The sequence below is a fragment of the Anolis carolinensis genome, chromosome 2 (assembly GCF_035594765.1).
Source record: "Anolis carolinensis isolate JA03-04 chromosome 2, rAnoCar3.1.pri, whole genome shotgun sequence".
In the NCBI taxonomy this organism is placed as follows: Eukaryota; Metazoa; Chordata; class Lepidosauria; order Squamata; family Dactyloidae; genus Anolis; species Anolis carolinensis.
This window is the reverse complement of record NC_085842.1, coordinates 304,781,466-304,800,108: the sequence shown is the minus strand read 5'-3', so window position 1 is coordinate 304,800,108 and position 18,643 is coordinate 304,781,466. Positions and strand designations below refer to the sequence as shown.

Below are 18,643 nucleotides of genomic sequence, written 5' to 3'. Positions count from 1 at the left end.
CAGGGATCTCCCAAGACTCAGTTCCTCACTCAAAACAGTATACCAGATCACCTCTAAATTTCTGATCATTTCATAATTTTTTATGTCCCAGAACACTTGGAAAATAAGGATCTTATGACCAACTTCTATTTGAAAATTCTAAAGCTGCATTTATATGTGCCTCAGTGGTTCTGGCCCAGGGAAAATATAGCACTTCCACACTGTACTATGCTGCCGTACACCAATGATCTCCATTGTCTGAACACACAAGCAGAAAAGGTCATTCATACACCGAGCCATGCCCATCTAAGCTGCAAATCAAACCTGCTTTAAATTAAAAAGTACATAAAAGGCTCTGGTGCTTTTCAGTTTCATCATATTTGCCATCGCACACGCTATTTCACAGATGTTGCTCTTCTGTGATGTCAAAATGCCAACAAACATATCCAATTTCGATTTGCTTTGCTTTGTACTTTCATTTGTTCTCACTATTAAAGACCTAAATTATTCCATAACTCATTAGGGCTTTCCACGTTCTTTTCATCATCACTTAACTGTATTGGATTCAGTACTCGCTTTCACTGTCTTCCTCTCCATCATCTCACCCATCAAAATACTGGCTACTGCTTTCTTTCCAAATTCATTTTACTGTTATATACTGTTAGTTGCCATCAAGTCACCTTGAATTTATGGTGACCTTATGAATGAAGGATCTTCAAGTCACCCTATTATCAACCCTCTTGCTCAACTCTAGCAAACCTTAGGATCGTGACTTTCTTGGCTGAATCTGTCAATCTGGAATGCAGTCCACCACCTTCTAACTTAGAATTATAAAGACCCCAAGGGCCATCCATCCAATTCCCTGAAAACACAACCAAAGCACTCCCAACAGATGGTTATTCAGCCTCTGTCAGGCATCACTGTCAAGCACCTTAAGAAGCGTATTTTTCTCATAATAAGTCCTGTTTTCTCATGAGATTTCCAACAGTGCGGCAGTCTCAGTTTAGTCATCTTGGCTTCTAGAGGGAATTCAGGCTTAATTAGTTCTACTGCTCATTTATTCATCTTTTTGGCAGTCAATGGTATTTGCAGGACTCTTTTCTAGCACCACATTTCAAATGAGTTGATTTGCTTTCTGTCAGTTTTGTTCACTGTCCAGCTTTCACAACCAGACAGGAACTATGATGTGATGGCATGGACAATCCTGACTTTAGTATAGGTAAAGGTAAAGGTTTTCCCCTGACGTTAAGTCCAGTCATGTCTGACTCTAGGGGTTGGTGCTCATCTCCATTTCTAAGCTGAAGAGCCGGCGTTGTCCATAGACACCTCCAAGGTCATGTGGCCGGCATGACTGCATGGAGCGCCATTACCTTCCCGCCAGAGCGGTACCTATTGATCTACTCACATTGGCATGTCTTCTAACTGCTAGGTTGACAGAAGCTGGAACTAACAGCGGGTGCTCACTCCGCTCCCAGGATTTGAACCTGGGACCTTTCGGTCTGCAAGTTCAGCAGCTCAGTGCTTTAACACACTTCACCACCGGGGCTCCTCGACTTTAGTATACAGTATAATTTAGTAAAAAAAAAAACCTGAGCATTAAATTTGAGTAAATAGGTAATTGTGACTTTAGTATACAATTACCTATTTACTCAAATCTGATGCTCAGCTTTTTTTGGACTAAATTACTTTGTCAAAATTAGGGTGCCTATTAGATTTGCATAATATGGCAATCTTAGTGTTGAGTCAAAGCACAAATAGGAGCACCTGGAGGTCGTGTTTGAGGGACGTCATCTCTAATTTAATCATCATGGCTCAATGCTGTGCAATCCTGGGATTTGAAGTTTGGTGAGGCATCAGCATTCTTTGACAGAGAAGACTCAAGACCTTGGAAAACTACAGCTCCCATGACTCCATAGCATTAAGCCAGGGTAGTTAAAGTGGATTCATTCTATTTTCAGCATTGATGCACCCCAAGGTTTTCTTTTTCATCACTGGGAGCTTTGGTGCACTAGCACTTATGTTTTTAAAGAAGGAATTGTAAGCATGCAGCACCTGTAATGGACAAATGATAAAGAGTGCAATTTTTGCTGCTGTGCATTACATTCAGCAGCAAATGCTTTTTTGTGTCTGGATTTTGAAAATTGAGGTGCACATTAGATTTAATCGGGCATTAGATTCAAGTGGGTATGATATCTTTATAATTGAGGCCCTTGATTAGTTCTTTCAGAGATGCTCACTTCAAAGTCCTTGAATTCTTCTATTTTCTTACCTACATTTTCAATTCTGATTTATTTGAATGTTTTTAACTATTTCAGCCACTTCCTGACCATTGTCCATGTAGCTGCCATTCTCTTGCATTAGGAAAGATGGGGGAATGGCAAGTGATCATTTAAAAAATATGCCACCAGAGCTTACTCCCTTCCCTGGAACAATACAACATTGGAAAGGAAGCAACTGAAATCAACTCCAGTGTTTGATTCACTTGTATTTTACCTTTAAAAGGCCATAATTATAATGTCTGCAGGAATATGAAAATGAACTGACTCCTCGCCCAACACACTCCTGATCCAACCATCATGTCCCAAAGAGTTTGTATAAAGGTAGGGAATCTGTTTTCAGCCTCTAACTTCCATAATCCCTGTCCATTGACTATGCTGGTGAAGCCCATGGGAGCAGGAATCCAACAGCAAATACTTCACTCCTGATTTAACATGACAACTTCCTGATTTCTGTATTTCTTCTGGAGGGTTGAATTTCCCCTTGTTTGAATGTAGTTGTCCACTTAGGATACAGAAGCTAAATTACATTATCAAATAAATAAATAAATAAAACGTGAGGTGCAAGGGAGGGAAAAATACTGAACTTACATCTACTTGATCACAGAAAGTGGCATTGGGTCCATACTGCAATTGGCATTGGTGATGGACATCATACAGGACTCCAGGTGCGATGAAAGGTGGCTTTAGATCTTTCTTCTTTGGAACATCATCCAGGCAGAAGCCCCATCCTCGGCTGTATTTGCAAGAGGAGATCAATTCTCAACAATTTCTTGACTGAATACAGAAACACCTATCTCTTTTTTCAAATGACAGCAATATTGAAACAGCCTTTATCTCATGATTTAAGAAAAGTCAGAAATGACAACTATTTTCTCATCTTCAATGCCAACAGTGGGAGAAAAACAGGAAAATGAGCAGAGGAGGAAATTCCTCATACTGAGAATGCTGTCTATATTTGGTTGATTTGATAGAAAGAGTACATACAATTGTGTGTGGGAGGTGAAAATGCTGGTTACTGAGCGCTAATCATTTTCATCACCATCTTTCCTGAAAGCATCAGCTAATGAGATGATTCAGTTGTTTGAGATATATGACATATGAAGGAATGCTGAAGGAACTAAACATACTTATCTTAGGGAAAAGATAATCAGCTATTTTTAGAGAGCTTGGACTAATTGCTACAAAACAGTGACAGAACACAGTCCCCAAACAAGTTACTCCTTATAAGGGATGGGTAAGAATTTGGTTTCAGTTTACTTTTGATAAGAATTTGCCAACGTCTGCAGATTGCTTCATATCTGTGATGGAAAGAATTTGCTATCAAAGCCATGTAAATATGGGATAAACCAAAACTGACAGTCTCATCCAACTAAAAGATACTTCTTTCATCACGACTGAGACAGCAGACCAGTTGGGTACAGGACAGGCTATGTAGCAAATGTATCTCTGTCCTTCAAAAAGAAAGAGGAAATGACTCTGGAAGCATTGCTAGAGGAAATAGACACAGCTGTTTCCCATCTTCCATTTGAGGAAAATGCCTGGATTGAACTAATGGTAGGGTTGGTTCCAGGGATAACGTGGAGACATAAATCTGTCAGATTTGCCCTCAGTTCCTCAGCCATCATAAGAAACTCTGGGAAATTGTAAAGCAAAATGACAACTTTCCAGGCTCTGCAATATATATTTGTGAACAGTTTATAAGAAATAGAGAGAAAATTATTTTCATAACCATCTTGAAAAATTAAAATGAGAGTTACCAAATGACACCGGTGACTTGGAAGACTCAAAATATGATTAGTTTCCTGAAGGATAGGTCTATCAGTAGATATTCAACAGAGAAGCCAAGCAGCAACTTTAAATTTAAAGGCAGTTTTCATATGAATAAGACTTGGCGGGAAGCAAACAATGAAGGCGTGTTGTATTTGGGTGCTACATGCAAAGATAGTTCCTAAGAAAAATCTGATGATTGAAAGAAACAAGACATAGGCTTTGATGTGGCTTGGCTTACTCACTAGAGGTATAAAGCAGCAGATCCTGGAAAAGAATTTTCCCACTCCATACAGCTATTAATAATATTAAAAATATAATTGTTTTTCCTCTATAGGTTGAGCATTCCTTATTCAGAAAACCTTCAAAAACTGAAACTTTGTGCTCCTAATTCTATCTTCACTCCTCCATGTTTGTCCCTCAGATTCTCACTCTCTCTCTAGCCTTGAATTTTGTGAGGTTGGAGACAGAGAATTTGAGATGAAAGAGCAGGAGTGCTGCAGCTGCTGCCCAGAAGGTAAAAATGGGTTGCTGGCAGCAAAAAGAGAGAAATTGAGGATGTGAGAAACAAACAAGCAGGAAGGCCATAGTCCACTGCCTTGAAAGCGGATGGCTGGTTGCAAACATTTGCTTTCCACCATTTTACAGATCCTCAACCTCTCCCCAGCTTCACATCTCATACACAGCTCAATGAGCAAAGAAATTAGGTGTGAGACTGGAGACATGCATGCAGGTTCATAAAGGGTACTGAAATGGCACATCTGCAAGTTGGAAGCACCATCGATGGCAGGTTCCCATCTCTAAGCTACTTCACTATGTATATCCAGATACAAGTATTCCAAAATCCAAAAAAGTCTGAAATACAGAATGCGTGTTGTTTAGAGGAAACCCAACCCATAATGTTTCAGTCTTGCATTTTAGATGACTTTTTAGATCTATCACAAAGAATGTAGTAGTGGTACACTATGATACCATCTATTGTCAACCATCGGCAAAATTATTTCTGTCACAGAAAAAGCTATGTCAGTCTTAGTATAATAGGACAATATCAAAGTATCAGAGTCACAAGGCAAAACAACTCATTATCTTTTTCACGGTTGGCAATCATTGGTACTATTCCCAAAGATCGCTCAAAACTTATGAAAAAGCCCAGCTCAAAAACAATGAAGCAATGGCAAAGCAACCAAATAGACTCACTCTAGGAAGCGTGTGATGTATTCTTTGCTGCAGCGAGACCAAGTAAGAGGAGTGGGGTCATATTGCAGCTGGCGGGACATGATGTATGGGCGTCTCCCCACCGGCTCACAGTCATTTTCTTTTCCATCATGCTGGATACCAAAACTAAGAGAGAAATAAACCAGGAAAGACTCTGTCAGGAACATTTATGATGATTGAATGTAAAAGTCATTTTCCTCCAAATAACTTATAGCACTGCAAAAAAATCTACAGAGAATGTTTATGAATTCATGTCCAGAATGCGGTGGAGATTCATGGCAGTGTCTATCAGAGTTTGATAGTAATTTTTTAAAGACTATGCTGCCGTTTTTTGCCTTCAGGTCATTTTTGACTTATGGTGACCAATGTGGTGTCACATTTGGGCACTGGATTGTGACTCAGGAGGTCAGGGTTTGATTCCAAGCTTGGCCAAGGAAACCCACTGAGTGACACTGGCAACTCCCAGAAAACCCTGTGATATGTTTGCCTTAGAGGTGCCGTAAGTCAGAATCAACTTGCAGGTCCACAACAACAAAAGTGACTCTATTATGGGATTTTCTCAGCAATATTTGTTCAGATGGGATCTATTGTTTTCCTCTGAAGCTAAGGATGCCTGACTTGCCCATGTTCACCCAGTGGGTTTCGATGGTTGTGCGGTATTTGAAGTCTGACCTCCTGGAGTTTTCATCCAACATTCACACTACAGAAAAATGCTGGTTCTCTTTTTAGATTAGCTCCCAGAATCTTTTGGCCAAAATGGTCATTGCCTATGTTAGTAGTAGTAGTAGTAGTAGTAGTTGTTGTTGTTGTTGTTGTTAGGTTTATTTATATCCCACTTTTTCTCTCTACAAGGAGACTTAAAGTTGCTACAAGCTTCTGGACAAGGTCTAATGGAGAAATCTATGAAAGAAGTAAACAGATTTGATCCTGATTTTATAATACTAAAAGAAGTACCATCCAGCTGGAGTCCCATCTCCAAAACTCCTGCCAGAAAAGAGAGAAATAAGAAGTTGTATAACAACTCCTTCGAGGCCAAGAGTATACTGATGAAACAAAGGCAGAGATGGGTATAACATTAATGTTTACAGTTTTGTTTCCATCTTTACTTCTAGGTGCAAACAAAAAAGGCAAAAATAGATACTAATCTAAACAAATGCATTAATACATTTTAATAGTCTATGCTTTGAGTAGTTTTAATGTGAGGTTTAATTGCTTTTTAATTTTCATATAGTGTGATTTTTTTCAACTATATTCATTTTATAGGCCCTTGAGTCCTGTGGGACTGGGGAAAAGGCAGGATATAAACATCCAAGCAAACGTATAACAATATAAGAAAGCAAGTATTTTTCTATATGGAAATAAAACCATGAATATATTTTACCAATATAAAACATATAAAAGGATGGCAAGCAAGTAAGTCACAAGCTCTCATCCTCAGAAAAATGTAAGAAAAGCAACAACACAATTTTGAAGTGATTAAACCAGTGGTTCTCAGCCTGTGGATCCCCAAATGTTTTGACCTTCAACTCCCAGAAATTCTAGTAGCTAGTAAACTAGTTGGGATTTCTGGGAATTGTAGGCCAAAATGCCTGGGGACCCACAGGTTGAAAACTACTGGATTAAACCATAAGAGAGAAAACAAGAATGGGCAAAGTGTGGTCCTTCAGATAGTGCTGGACGGCATCTCCCATCAGATGCATAGCCATGTCAGCCACGAGGAGGAATGATCAAAGTTACAATCCAACAATATATCTGGTGAGTGTTCACTTCTGAAGTAAAACCTTCCTCCAGAGAAACTTCAGTTTTAAGTAGAAGAGAAAACTCCAGACATAGACATGTCTAAGTTTCTTTCATTTTGCACTGAATTACGATGAAGTACTTGACTCTTTATTGCCAACAAAACAGCATGTGGATCTTTTCTCTCTCCAAAGAAATAATCTTTAATTGCAGCCATTTCAGTAACAGTTAGCAATGTGATGTAACACCCTTATATTCACCAAAGCTGGAAAAAAAGAAACCATAATTAGCCCACCTTCAAAAAAGCAAATTCTTTCAGGCTTTGCATCTCCTCAATTGTCATCCTGCAGCTATTCTACCTGTCCAAAGGAACTGATAATTACACATGCCTGTGTTGTTTCTCCTTTCCACTTCCCAGCTCCCTTTCCTTTTGTGCCTTATCTGTTTCAATTGCAAGCCTGAGAGCAGGGACCACCTGGGCTTTCTTTTTTGACACCTATAAGGCAATTATCCCAATTGTAGGACAAGATACAGTTCGCCCTCCACATCCATGGGTTCTGTATCCATGGATTCAACAAAGCAGGGCTCAAAAACATTCAGAAACAAATTCCATTTTTTTAATTTTGTTGTGCAACAAGCACTAAGTTGATGTGTAGGCATAGCCTTCTGTAGCCTCCAACCATTTCTTTATTTCTTATATTGTACTATGACAGGGGCTCCCAGTGGTGCAGTGGGCTAAACCGCTGAGCTGCTGAACTTGCTGACTGAAAGGTTGGCACTTCGAATCCAGGGAGTGGGGTGAGCTCCCTCTGTTAGCCCCAGCTTCTGCCAACCTAGTAATTTGAAGACATGCAAATGTGAGTAGATCAATATCTGGACCATAAGGAGGGCTGAGCAAAGGAAGATAGATGCTTTTGAACTGTGGTGTTGGAGGAAAATTCTGAGAGTGCCTTGGACCGTGAGAAGATCCAACCATATACAGGAAACAATGCCTGACAGCTCACTGGAGGGAAAGATATTCGAGGCAAAGATGAAGTACTTTGGCCACATAATGAGAAGACAGGAAAGCTTGGAGAAGAGAATGATGCTGGCGAAAATGGAAGGAAAAAGGAAAAGGGGCCGACCAAGGGCAAGATGGATGGATGGTATCCTTGAAGTGAGTGGCTTGACCTTGAAGGAGCTGGAGATGGCAATGGGCCGATAGGGAGCTCTCGCGTGGGTTGGTCCATGAGGTCATGAAGGCTGAACAAATAAACCACAAACAATAAGTACCGCTCCGGCTGGAGGGTAATGGTGCTCGATGCAGTCATGACAGTCACATGACCTTGGAGGTGTCTACGGACAACGCTGGCTCTTTGACTTAGAAATGGAGATGAGCACCAACCCTCAGAGTCAGACATGGCTAGACGTAATGTCAGGGGAAAACCTTTACCTTTACTATGACATTACATGTAACAGGAGATGAGCATCCACAAATTTAGGTATTCACGAGGGAGTCCTGGAACCAAACCACAGCATCTATCGAGAGACCACTATATAGCTATTTTATAAATTAGCAAAGGTTCTTGGTGCTTTCATACCTATGCCCCAGTTCATGTGCAATTGTGAATGCCAAAGGCAGCCCCGAGTCCTCATTGATGTTACAGCTGCGATGAGGTTGACACATTCCAGAGAGATGGGATAAGCCCAGGGTTTCACATGGACGATTCATGCCGGCACAAATGTCTTTTCTGAAAATACAACAAAAAGGCATGAGACACAAAGGGCAATGTCCAGTAGTGATTCAATGCCTATTCACAGCTTAATTCAGAATCCCGTCTGTTCAATGGCACTTAACTGAGAAAAGTAGTGCTCAAAGATCAACACCGTTGGGTACTTGTCAAAGCTTGCATGCCAGCAAGAGCTACACTACATTCCCTTCTAATTCTTTCTTGATGATATCACTCTTTCAGGTTGGGGGATTCTGGGAATTGTATTCCAAAAAGGCGACTCCTCCAAGCTCTGATTTGTTGTTGAAGTTCACTTAAGTAATTCATGATCTATGGGTTTTTTTCTGTTTCAGGAGCGATTTGAGAAACTGCAAGCTGCTTCTGGTGTGAAAGAATTGGCCATCTGCAAGGATGTTGCCCAGAGGATGCTCGAATGTTTGATGTTTTAACATCCTTGTGGAAGGCTTCTCTCATGTCCCCACATGGGGAGCTGGAGCTGACAGAGGGAGCTCACCTGCTCTTCCCGGATTCGAACTGCCGACCTGTCGGTCAGCAGTCCTGTCAGTACAAGGGTTTAACCCATTGCACCACCAGGGGCTCCATGACCTGTGGTGAGCATAAGACAAACTTATCAAAGGGCTTTCACAACAAGAGTTATTCAGAGGAGGTTTACCATTGACCTCCTCTGAAGTTGAGTGTGTTGCTTGGCCAAGGTCACCCTATGAGTTTCTGTAGCCAAGCAAGGATTCAAAGTTTAGTTTCACAGCGTTTTAGTTGTATGCTTCAACTACAAATACTACACTAGCTTTCAGTTTGCAATTTTCTTACCTACACACTAAACTGTTTTTTCCCTCCTGCAGAAAACCCTATGTGTACAAAATACAGTGATCCCAGAGCAATTGAACACAGTTGTTTAATATCACTCAAATATTAATATAATATCTTAGTACCGAACATATGGGATAATAATGGTGCAGATACCATTCATACAAGAGCATGCACTGAACAAGCCAACAGCAAATATCCAGCCCCAGCTTCCTATGTGGGATACTCAGATGTTTATTGTATTTAGAAGCTGAATCACAATTCTCTAAAATCAGAAATAAACCACTGTGGCATTGTCTAAAGAAGAAAGGCAACAAGACAAAGAAAAGGAAAGGCAAGAACTGGCACAGCCGAGTCACAGATTTCTGATTATTACGGCAGCATTCAAAAGCCTGCAATTATCATTAACAAGTGCCGCAAGCAGAAGTCACAAGCAATAAAAACCCTGTAATTTTGTAGCAAAAGGACATTAACAAAAAGAACCAAAAATATTTGCTGTTGGATTTGTTTTGTTTGGGAAAGAGATGTGGAGCAGGGGAGGAATTGTTTCCAAAAGCATTTCGGTAACTTTGTTTTGCTGTGTTTAAAAAAAGGATTGTAGTGTAAAATATAGGCCTAAATATCCTAAACACACCAGATGCTTGGATGCTAAGCAGAGCCAGTTCTATTGGATGGGAAACCGATAAACGGATTGCAGGTGGTATTGGCAATATCTTAGAAGAAGGATGTAAAAGTCTAAAAGTCTGAAGTCTAAAAACCTGGAGGACCAAATTTGGGGACATTGCTCTATTTAATATTTTCTTCAACTAAACTAATCAGTGTATTATATAAAAACAAGTGGAAAACATGCACATTTACAAGGCAGATTATCTAAAAGAAAAGTTGGGAAGCAAGGCTTCACCTCCAGTTTGCTGTTGATTCCAACCAGAAACTCAACTTTGACTTTCTCTCTTCTCTGTTTCCATTAATCAACCAACTGCACAACTTTACTTTCTCCTCAACCAGAGAAGTGTTGTTTACTTAATGTTCTGATAGGTATCTCATTCAAAAGACTGAGAGATCCCTGTCCATCAGTTCTCTTCAACATGACCCTTTAATGGAATTTCATACCTGGTAAGAAGCACGGCCACATCGTGGTGGAGTGGGTTGTTATCTGTCTTGGGGTTTATACTCTTCTGCCATTTGCAGAAGCTGGCTAATGTCTTATCTGCATGGTGAACTATTTTCAGCCCTTGCTGAAAAAGGAAAGAGAAAAATATCATTATACTGCCAGCATGCTAACAACGTCTGCTGTAATAATTATAAGGTATATTATAATTGAGACTGCTGGAGTAATTTAGCTTTAACAAATGACGCTTTTGCCAGGAGAAAGAGGCATCATTTTAATTGCTGCTTACTAAGTAAAGATAAAACCGTAATCACCAGTGTAGCTATGTGAAATTTCATGGTTATACAACAAATTGGGTAGAGAGGGCTAAATCCTTGAGTTCATTCATCTAGCAATGGTCTATCATCTTTCAGTTCAAAAGTCCAAGGACAGGGAATGGAAGGGAAGGAAAATGAGTTGCCCTATATACTCATGTATAAGTCTAGAAATTTTAGCTTAAAAATCCTCTAAAAACCTAGTTTGACTTATCTATGTGTTCACCTTAACTGCACCAGTAAATTCCCCGCCTGTGTCCCCGGCTCTTCCCCCTTCTCCCTTCCTGCAGCATAGCCAAAACGCTGCACTGCCAGCCACACCCCCATTGTTGGAAACGGAGGAGAGAGGTGGCAAATTTACTGGTGCAGTACTTTTCAAACTCATTTATCTATAAGAAACGTGGCTAAATTTAAATGGGGATTACAGGAGATTGTAGTTTTGGGATGTGTCTTTCAGCTGCATATGGTAAATGATTTATTCTATACTTTGTCCTTTTTAAAATCCAAAACGTAGCCTACTTTCTGGATAGCCTCGTACATCTTGGGAGAAGCTAAAAGATGCACTGATTCCCTCTACTTTGTCTACTATAGCATTGGCTTCTTGCATTTTTAAGTGGTGATGGTGGTCAGGATGGATGACTTCAGCACTGGTGCTTTCCCTTCTCCAAGGAATGACCCTCAACTTATGTCACATATCCATACATTACATCAAAATTTGTAAATTTAGGCCAAAAACCTGTCCTCAACATGTATGAGGTTGACTTATACATGAGTAAATGTTTGTGCTGGTAGTAGCCTTTCAATAAAACAGCTGTGATTTCTTAAAATACAAAGATTCATTAATTCAGTTTACTTCAACTTCTTCCAAAAATCTGTCCTCCTTTGGCAGCACAATCAAATGGGTGTATAAATGATGGGAATCTTACCTCTTCTTCCTCAAGAAGAATAAGACGAACCAGCACAATATGGATCGCGTTGCCAATGCTTGGATCATGGAACAAACCTGCCACCTGGACCAAAACCAGATAGTATGAAGTTAATGGACTCCTCTTCCATAGCCATTCTCTCTCCCCCACCCCAATGCAACTATGATGATTTACTTGTGACAATTTGCTGCCAATTGTGAGAGAAATAAGGTTGAACACTGTGAAAGCTGTCCACTGCATGGCTATCAGCTTCCTCCCAGTAAGACTTAAATCAAGGAAAAGCTTCATGAGAACTTTGCCCCCAGCAACAGCAAAAGTATACCCTCTGGGCAGATAAATAAGGAAATCCCAAATGGATGACCCCCAACGAGGGTCTTTCTCCAGGGGTAAACCAAGAATGGGCAACTTGGAAGTCCCTGAACAGACTCAGAAGTGCTGTGGGCAGATCAAAAGACAACCTGGCAAAATGGCACTACCTAGAAGAATCCTCCACCTTGTGCGACAAACAACTCGGCATCTGTATGCTTGCCCACAATGCACAGAGGAAGAACTGTTTAAAGCTACAATGAGGTAGCTGTTGCCCATTTTTGGTCTACAATTATTTAGCCACCCGTGTTCCCTCTATTTTATCAGTTTTATACTTGTTTATTTGTGCAATGCTTTTGACACAAAATGAATAAACTCCTAACAACATATTCTCAAAGTTTCTGGTACGTTGCCTGAAATCTGAGCTCTTCAGCAAAGGTCCTGTTGCATGTTTTGAACAGGTTAGGAGGTTGTGAGGTTAGGATGGTGGATATGGAGCCCTCGATGGCGTAGTGGACTAAAGCTTCATGACTTGAAGGTTGGGTTGCTGACCTGAAAGCTGCCAGGTTCGAATCCCACCCGGGGAGAGTGCGGATGAGCTCCCTCTATCAGTTCCAGCTTGATGCGGGGACATGAGAGAAGCCTCCCACAAGGATGGTAAAAACATCAAAACATCTGGGCGTCCCCTGGGCAACGTCCTTGCAGACGGCCAATTCTCTCACTCCAGAAGCAACTCAAGTTGCTCCTGATACACACACACAAAAGGATGGTGGATATATATGACAAAGTTTTCTCTGTAGCAGCACCATAAATTAGGTTGGCTACACTTGTCTGAAGTTTCCAGCAGGCAGGTAAAGTGATGTTATTCCTCATACCCATTTCTTTTTCAGAGCATTTGATTTGCTTTCATGGTTTATTTAAAAAAAAATTAAGGATGATTTTTATTTACTTTAAAAGGTTATGGAGAAGTATTTAAATTTGCTTTAAAGGTTTTAAAATTTTGCTACTCTACATCACTTTGGGGACCTTGGTGGGCTGAAAGGAGATAGACAACAGCAGTTGGCCCTCCATATTTGTGGGTTTAACTTTTGCAGATTTCATTATTTGTGGATTTGATTAAAAATTTGGTCTAGGAATTTCTAGGTCTTCTGGTGTAGTTTTTTCTTCTGAAGTTGACCATAGCATCACTATGGAAGGCCTAGAGATTCTGTTTGAGGACCTTTCTAGGTCCTCTAGTGCTATTCTATTGGTTTACTTCTGGCCCAAGTGTAGTCAAAATCTAGTTAGTTATTATCCATAGGAGGTGTTGTAACATCATCCTACTGAAATTGGGGTCAAATCTAAGTTCATTCGTTTGTCCAACCACCTTAACATATGGCATCTTTGGAAAAGAGTTTTGCATCATTTTGAATCATCTGTTCTTATAGTTCAGGATAATCCGTTACCCTGTGGTTGAAGTATGTGTTTAAGAAATTTGGGGTATTGTTATGTTAGCCTCCACCAACTCTCTGGATATATTTGACCTCAACCCCCTCCATGCTTTGACAATGTGTCCACTAGGCATGCAATCTGTGGGTCATATAGTCCCACACATCTGGGTAGCGTGAGATTGAGGAAGGTTTAAATTAGCAGTGTTAAATGCAAAGGGGCCCAGACTTGTCAGGTGTGAAAACTCTTCTTAACTACACTCAAGTTGTTTTTTTTTTGTTTTTGTTTCTAACAACCCAAAGTTGGCCCTGTCATGAAAGGTTTTGTGGGCAAGATTTGTTTGGGGGTGTGGGGGTTGCCACTGCCTTCCTCTAAGACTATGTCTCCTTTACAGTAAAGTTGCACTTCCAGGGAAATAACCTTGGTTTGCTATTTTCAAACAGAAATTCTGTTTTGTCTTTTCAGGGACATTTGCTTATCAAGAATTCATGAAATTCTTAAATTATTATATAACAAAGTGATGCAAAAATCAGTGAAGCCATGGGAAGAACCTAAGAGATATAATTTTGATGTGAATTTGCAGTTGCGCTTTATTCATATATTATGTCCAAAAATGCCCCAGGGTACACTTCAGTATTATAACTGATTTATTCGTTTATTTGATGGCTCAGAAAATTTTTGCAGGCTTTAACCACTGATTATGTATTTACTAGGATTTGTGCACAACTGTGAAGCATGAAAACAATGTGAAAAGTTCTGATGATTTTAAAAGTGCAGATTTGGAGGAAATCAGTCAGGCCCCAAATGATTTTATTATGTTTTAGCACCGGACTGCAAAAACCATTGGTACTAATCATCAGACCTCTAAAGAGAGGAAAGTGGCATCACTACCCTGTTTCCCTCAAAATGAGACAGTGTCTTATATTAATTTTTGCTCTCAAAGATGCGCTAGGTCTTATTTTCAGGTGGTGTCTTATTTTTCCATGAAGAAGAATACACATTTATTGTTGAACAAAAAAATTGAACATTTATTGTATACTATACCGTAGTTGTCATCACAAACCAGCATAACCAGACAAACTGTGAATCAAAAATTTCTTGTTGCTACCATTATTTCCATGTACAACAATCTATGGTACGTACATTTACTAATCTTGCATGCTCCGGTGTTCTGTTCAGCAGGCATGCTTCCAAACAAAAACTTTGCTGGGTCTTACTTTCGGGGGAGGCCTTATATTTAGCAATTCAGCAAAACCTCTACTAGGTCTTATTTTCAGGGGATGTCTTATTTTCGGGGAAACAGGGTAGGAGCTTGGGAGAAGGTGCAAACCGCACCGGGTGACACCACTAGAGGAAGTGACACCCAAATTACTCTCTTGCACATTTCCTGATGTCCGATGACAAGAGTGGGCAGCAACAGAGGAGTTTCTCCTTCTTCTCTTTTTCTTTTTCTGGCCATACCCACCTCAGCCCCAGCACCAAACCCAGGAACCAGTTCAATAATGTTTTTCAAATGAATGCTATTTGTGGGTTCAGTTAGATGGGCACCTGCTCCTGGAACAATGGCATGTGGGGAAGGAGATGTCTATCTGCGACGAGTGCTTCATCTTTCCTCCTACTCACGTGGCATCAATGGTCCTTAACTGATTTGTGGCAGGGCTGTTCTGGGGCAAATAAGGCAGTAGGCCACTAACTGAAGTACCAGGGCTGGTGCAATGAGGGTACTGATTTCCTGGAACCGCATATGCCTCTAGCCACCAGATGCTGCCTTGGTGACACAATTGAGAGGGAATAACACAGAACAGAAAAAGTCATTTCCCATGTTCTCGCACAAGGGACACATTCCACATTGCTGAGGGATAGAAGTGGGCCTTTCCAGTAGACCTTAGTCCTCACAGAAGCATAGAGTTGGAAGAGACCACAAGGGCTATCCAGTCCAGCCCCCCTGCAATGCAGGAACACCCAATGAAAGCATCCCAACAGATGGCCAACCAGCTTCTGCTTAAAAAACTCTGGAGGAGACTCCACTATGCACTGAGCTCTTATTATCAGGAAGGTGGTATATTTGAATCCATTGCTTTGCATGTGGTCGCTAGAGTAGGAAAAAAGGCAGCTTGCCCCCTCTTCAATGTGACATACCATATATACTCGAGTATAAGCCGACCCGAATATAAGCCGAGGCACCTAATTTTGCCACAAAAAAACTGGGAAAACATTGACTCCAGTATAAGCCGAGGGTGGTAAATTTCAGAAATAAAAATAGATACCAATAAAATTATGTTAATTGAGGCATCAGAAGGTTAAATGTTTTTGAATATTTACATAAAGCTCAAATTTAAGATAAGACTGTCCAACTCTGATCAAATCTTTATTCTCATCTTCTTCAATGTCAATATGCTTATGTATCCTTTTAATAATAATAGAGTAAAATATTACATGTAATAATAATAATGATAAATACAGGAAAATAATACAGTAGAGTCTCACTTATCCAACACTCACTTATCCAACATTCTGGATTATCCAACACATTTTTGTAGTCAATGTTTTCAATATATCATGATATTTTGGTGCTAAATTCATAAATATAGTAATTACTACATAGCCTTACTGCGTATTAAACTACTGTTTCTGCTAAATTTGTTGTCTAACATGATGTTTTGGTGCTTCATTTGTAAAATCATAACCTAATTTAATGTTTAATAGGCTTTTCCTTAATGCCTCCTTATTATCCAACATATTCGCTTATGCAACATTCTGCCGGCCCATTTATGTTGGATAAGTGAGACTCTACTGTACAAGTAATAATAAATAGAGTAAAATAATAAATGCAATAATAATAATAAGATCAGAGTGAAATAATAAATGTATTAATAATAATAATAATAAATAGAGTAAAATAAATGTAATAGTAGCAACAATAATAGAGAAAAATACTAAATGTAATAATACCAATAATAATAATAGAGAAAAATAATAAATGTACCATATATTCTTGAGTATAAGCTGACCCAAATATAAGCCAACCAGGACCCTCACCCAAGTATAAGCCGAGGGGGGCTTTTTCAGACTTAAAAAAAGGGCTGAAAAACTAGGCTTATACTCGAGTATATACAGTACTTTCAGATATTTTAAAATGGCTATAAGCCCCTTCTCGTCTCCAGTCTAAATATACCTAGAACCCCAAGGTATTCCTCATTAGTGTTATGGACTACATAGTCAGGAGGAAAATAGAAACATATTACATACCATATTTATGATAGTGAGAATATAGGATTCCACATTCTCACTTCCATGATATTCAATCATCTTGCTGTCAGCCACCACAAGAGTCTCCACCCAGCGTTCTCTGCTGACGGAGCGGCGGGAAGTTGCCTTTGTCATCAAGTGGTTTCTTTCCCATTTCTCTCTTCGAAGCTCTTGTTGTTTGAAAAAGTTCAAAGTTTCTAAAACGGGAGGCAAATAGTATGCACTTTAATTTCTGTGAAGGAGTTATTATGGAAATTAAGTGGCACATTCACCTTATCCATGCTCCCCAACATTTCACAGATGAAATCAGTGACACATGAAATGAAGCTGAACTGAAGACAAGGAGGATTTGAGCTAAGAAAATTTGAAATGGACAAGGGGGCAATGATTCCAAAACAAGATGGAATTGTTGTTTTACTTGAATGTGCATAAAGGGTTAAAGAATCTTCTGTGAGAATGTGAATTGCTTTTCCTCTTATAAAGAAAAAAGTCAGTGTTCTTGGAGCTAAGCCACCTGTGTGGAAATCAAAACAAAGAAGTGGGGAGGAGGAGGAATAGGAATTCTTGTTTTACTTTTAACCCTGTAATTGCACAGAAGATTTATTGAAAGACTGTCAAAGGTTATCGAAGAACAAGATCTGCGCTAGAACGATGCCATCACAAATGCATCCCAATACACTCCAGCCTTTGGCAAGGTCTGAGGACTGTTCTCAGTCCTGAATTCACATTATTCTTGAAATAGTCCCAGTGGTTTTAATAAAGAAATGGGTGAAACATAGCCCACTACACAAGAGGTACAATAAAACCTCCATACCCATTGGCTTTCTTTCAATAAAGAAGATTCAATGGACAGCTTGTTACATGGAAATTCTTTGATGATCTTGAAGGCAACACTGAAAAATCAAATATTTCCTACTGTATTCTTTATGTCCTTATCAGGTTTCAATAAACTGTGTATTATTAGAAAGGCACAATATTGCAGCCTTCTTTGTATCTTCCTAGGCCTTCACTTTTGCTCATAGATTGTATAAAACTTATATTGTTTTTGCAGTTATGGAATTTCTTATTGCTTTATTCCTTATTGAAAGCCCCACAAACTTTAATAACACCAGTAAACAAAAGGAATGTTGTGCATCAAAGTGTCTCAGAACCAGGTTTGAATGGTATCGTTTGACTTGTTTTTGCTGTTAGATTTTCATTTTCTTATCACGCACTCAAAACATATCTCCAATACATGCCCAAACTCTGCTGGATGATTATGTGTTGTATTAGGATTATTATCCTGCAAAAAACAACAGTGAAAGAGTATTGTGAAATGTAGAATACTCCTGTTTGCATTTTCTTCTTTCTCACCCCCTTGGACAGTGCTATTATTACTATGTTTCTCCTCTCCCCATCCCAAGACCATCCTATGGGCACTTCCATTATCTCTGAGCATACTCAGTTCTTATAGATTGATTTGGGTTTTTACACATGCAGAAGGATTCCCCACCCCTTGTAGTAAAATGGTATTTAGTCAATTCAACTTATGAGGTCCATAAAATGAATCTATCATGGGGGTTTATTTGCAAAACATTTTTAAACAGATGTCAACTCTGCCTCCTCATCAGTAGCATGTGAACACATCTGAAATTGCTTCTGTCCTCCAAGCCTGCAGTTGTATTATTTGCATATATGGTGCTACTCAGATTGTTCAGGTTACATAGGGTAAGGTTGAGAGAAAAATCAGTTTCCCTAATTTCTATTAATTTTCACCTTCTGTTGACATTTTCTGCGCTTATGTCAATAATAGGTTTCTTGT

General features: G+C 39.6%; 1 protein-coding gene across 1 annotated transcript in view; it reads right to left on the bottom strand.

Moving 5' to 3' along the window:
- The window catches only part of adamts12 (ADAM metallopeptidase with thrombospondin type 1 motif 12), a 195,772-nt gene that overhangs the window by 65,696 nt on the left and 111,433 nt on the right, over positions 1-18,643 (bottom strand). The window contains exons 4-9 of the mRNA XM_062972507.1: positions 16,843-17,039; positions 11,860-11,943; positions 10,622-10,746; positions 8,558-8,707; positions 5,223-5,366; positions 2,847-2,991 (exon numbers count right to left, since the gene is read on the bottom strand). Coding sequence (XP_062828577.1) covers positions 2,847-2,991; positions 5,223-5,366; positions 8,558-8,707; positions 10,622-10,746; positions 11,860-11,943; positions 16,843-17,039 — 845 coding nt within the window. The remainder of the gene's footprint in view (positions 1-2,846; positions 2,992-5,222; positions 5,367-8,557; positions 8,708-10,621; positions 10,747-11,859; positions 11,944-16,842; positions 17,040-18,643) is intronic.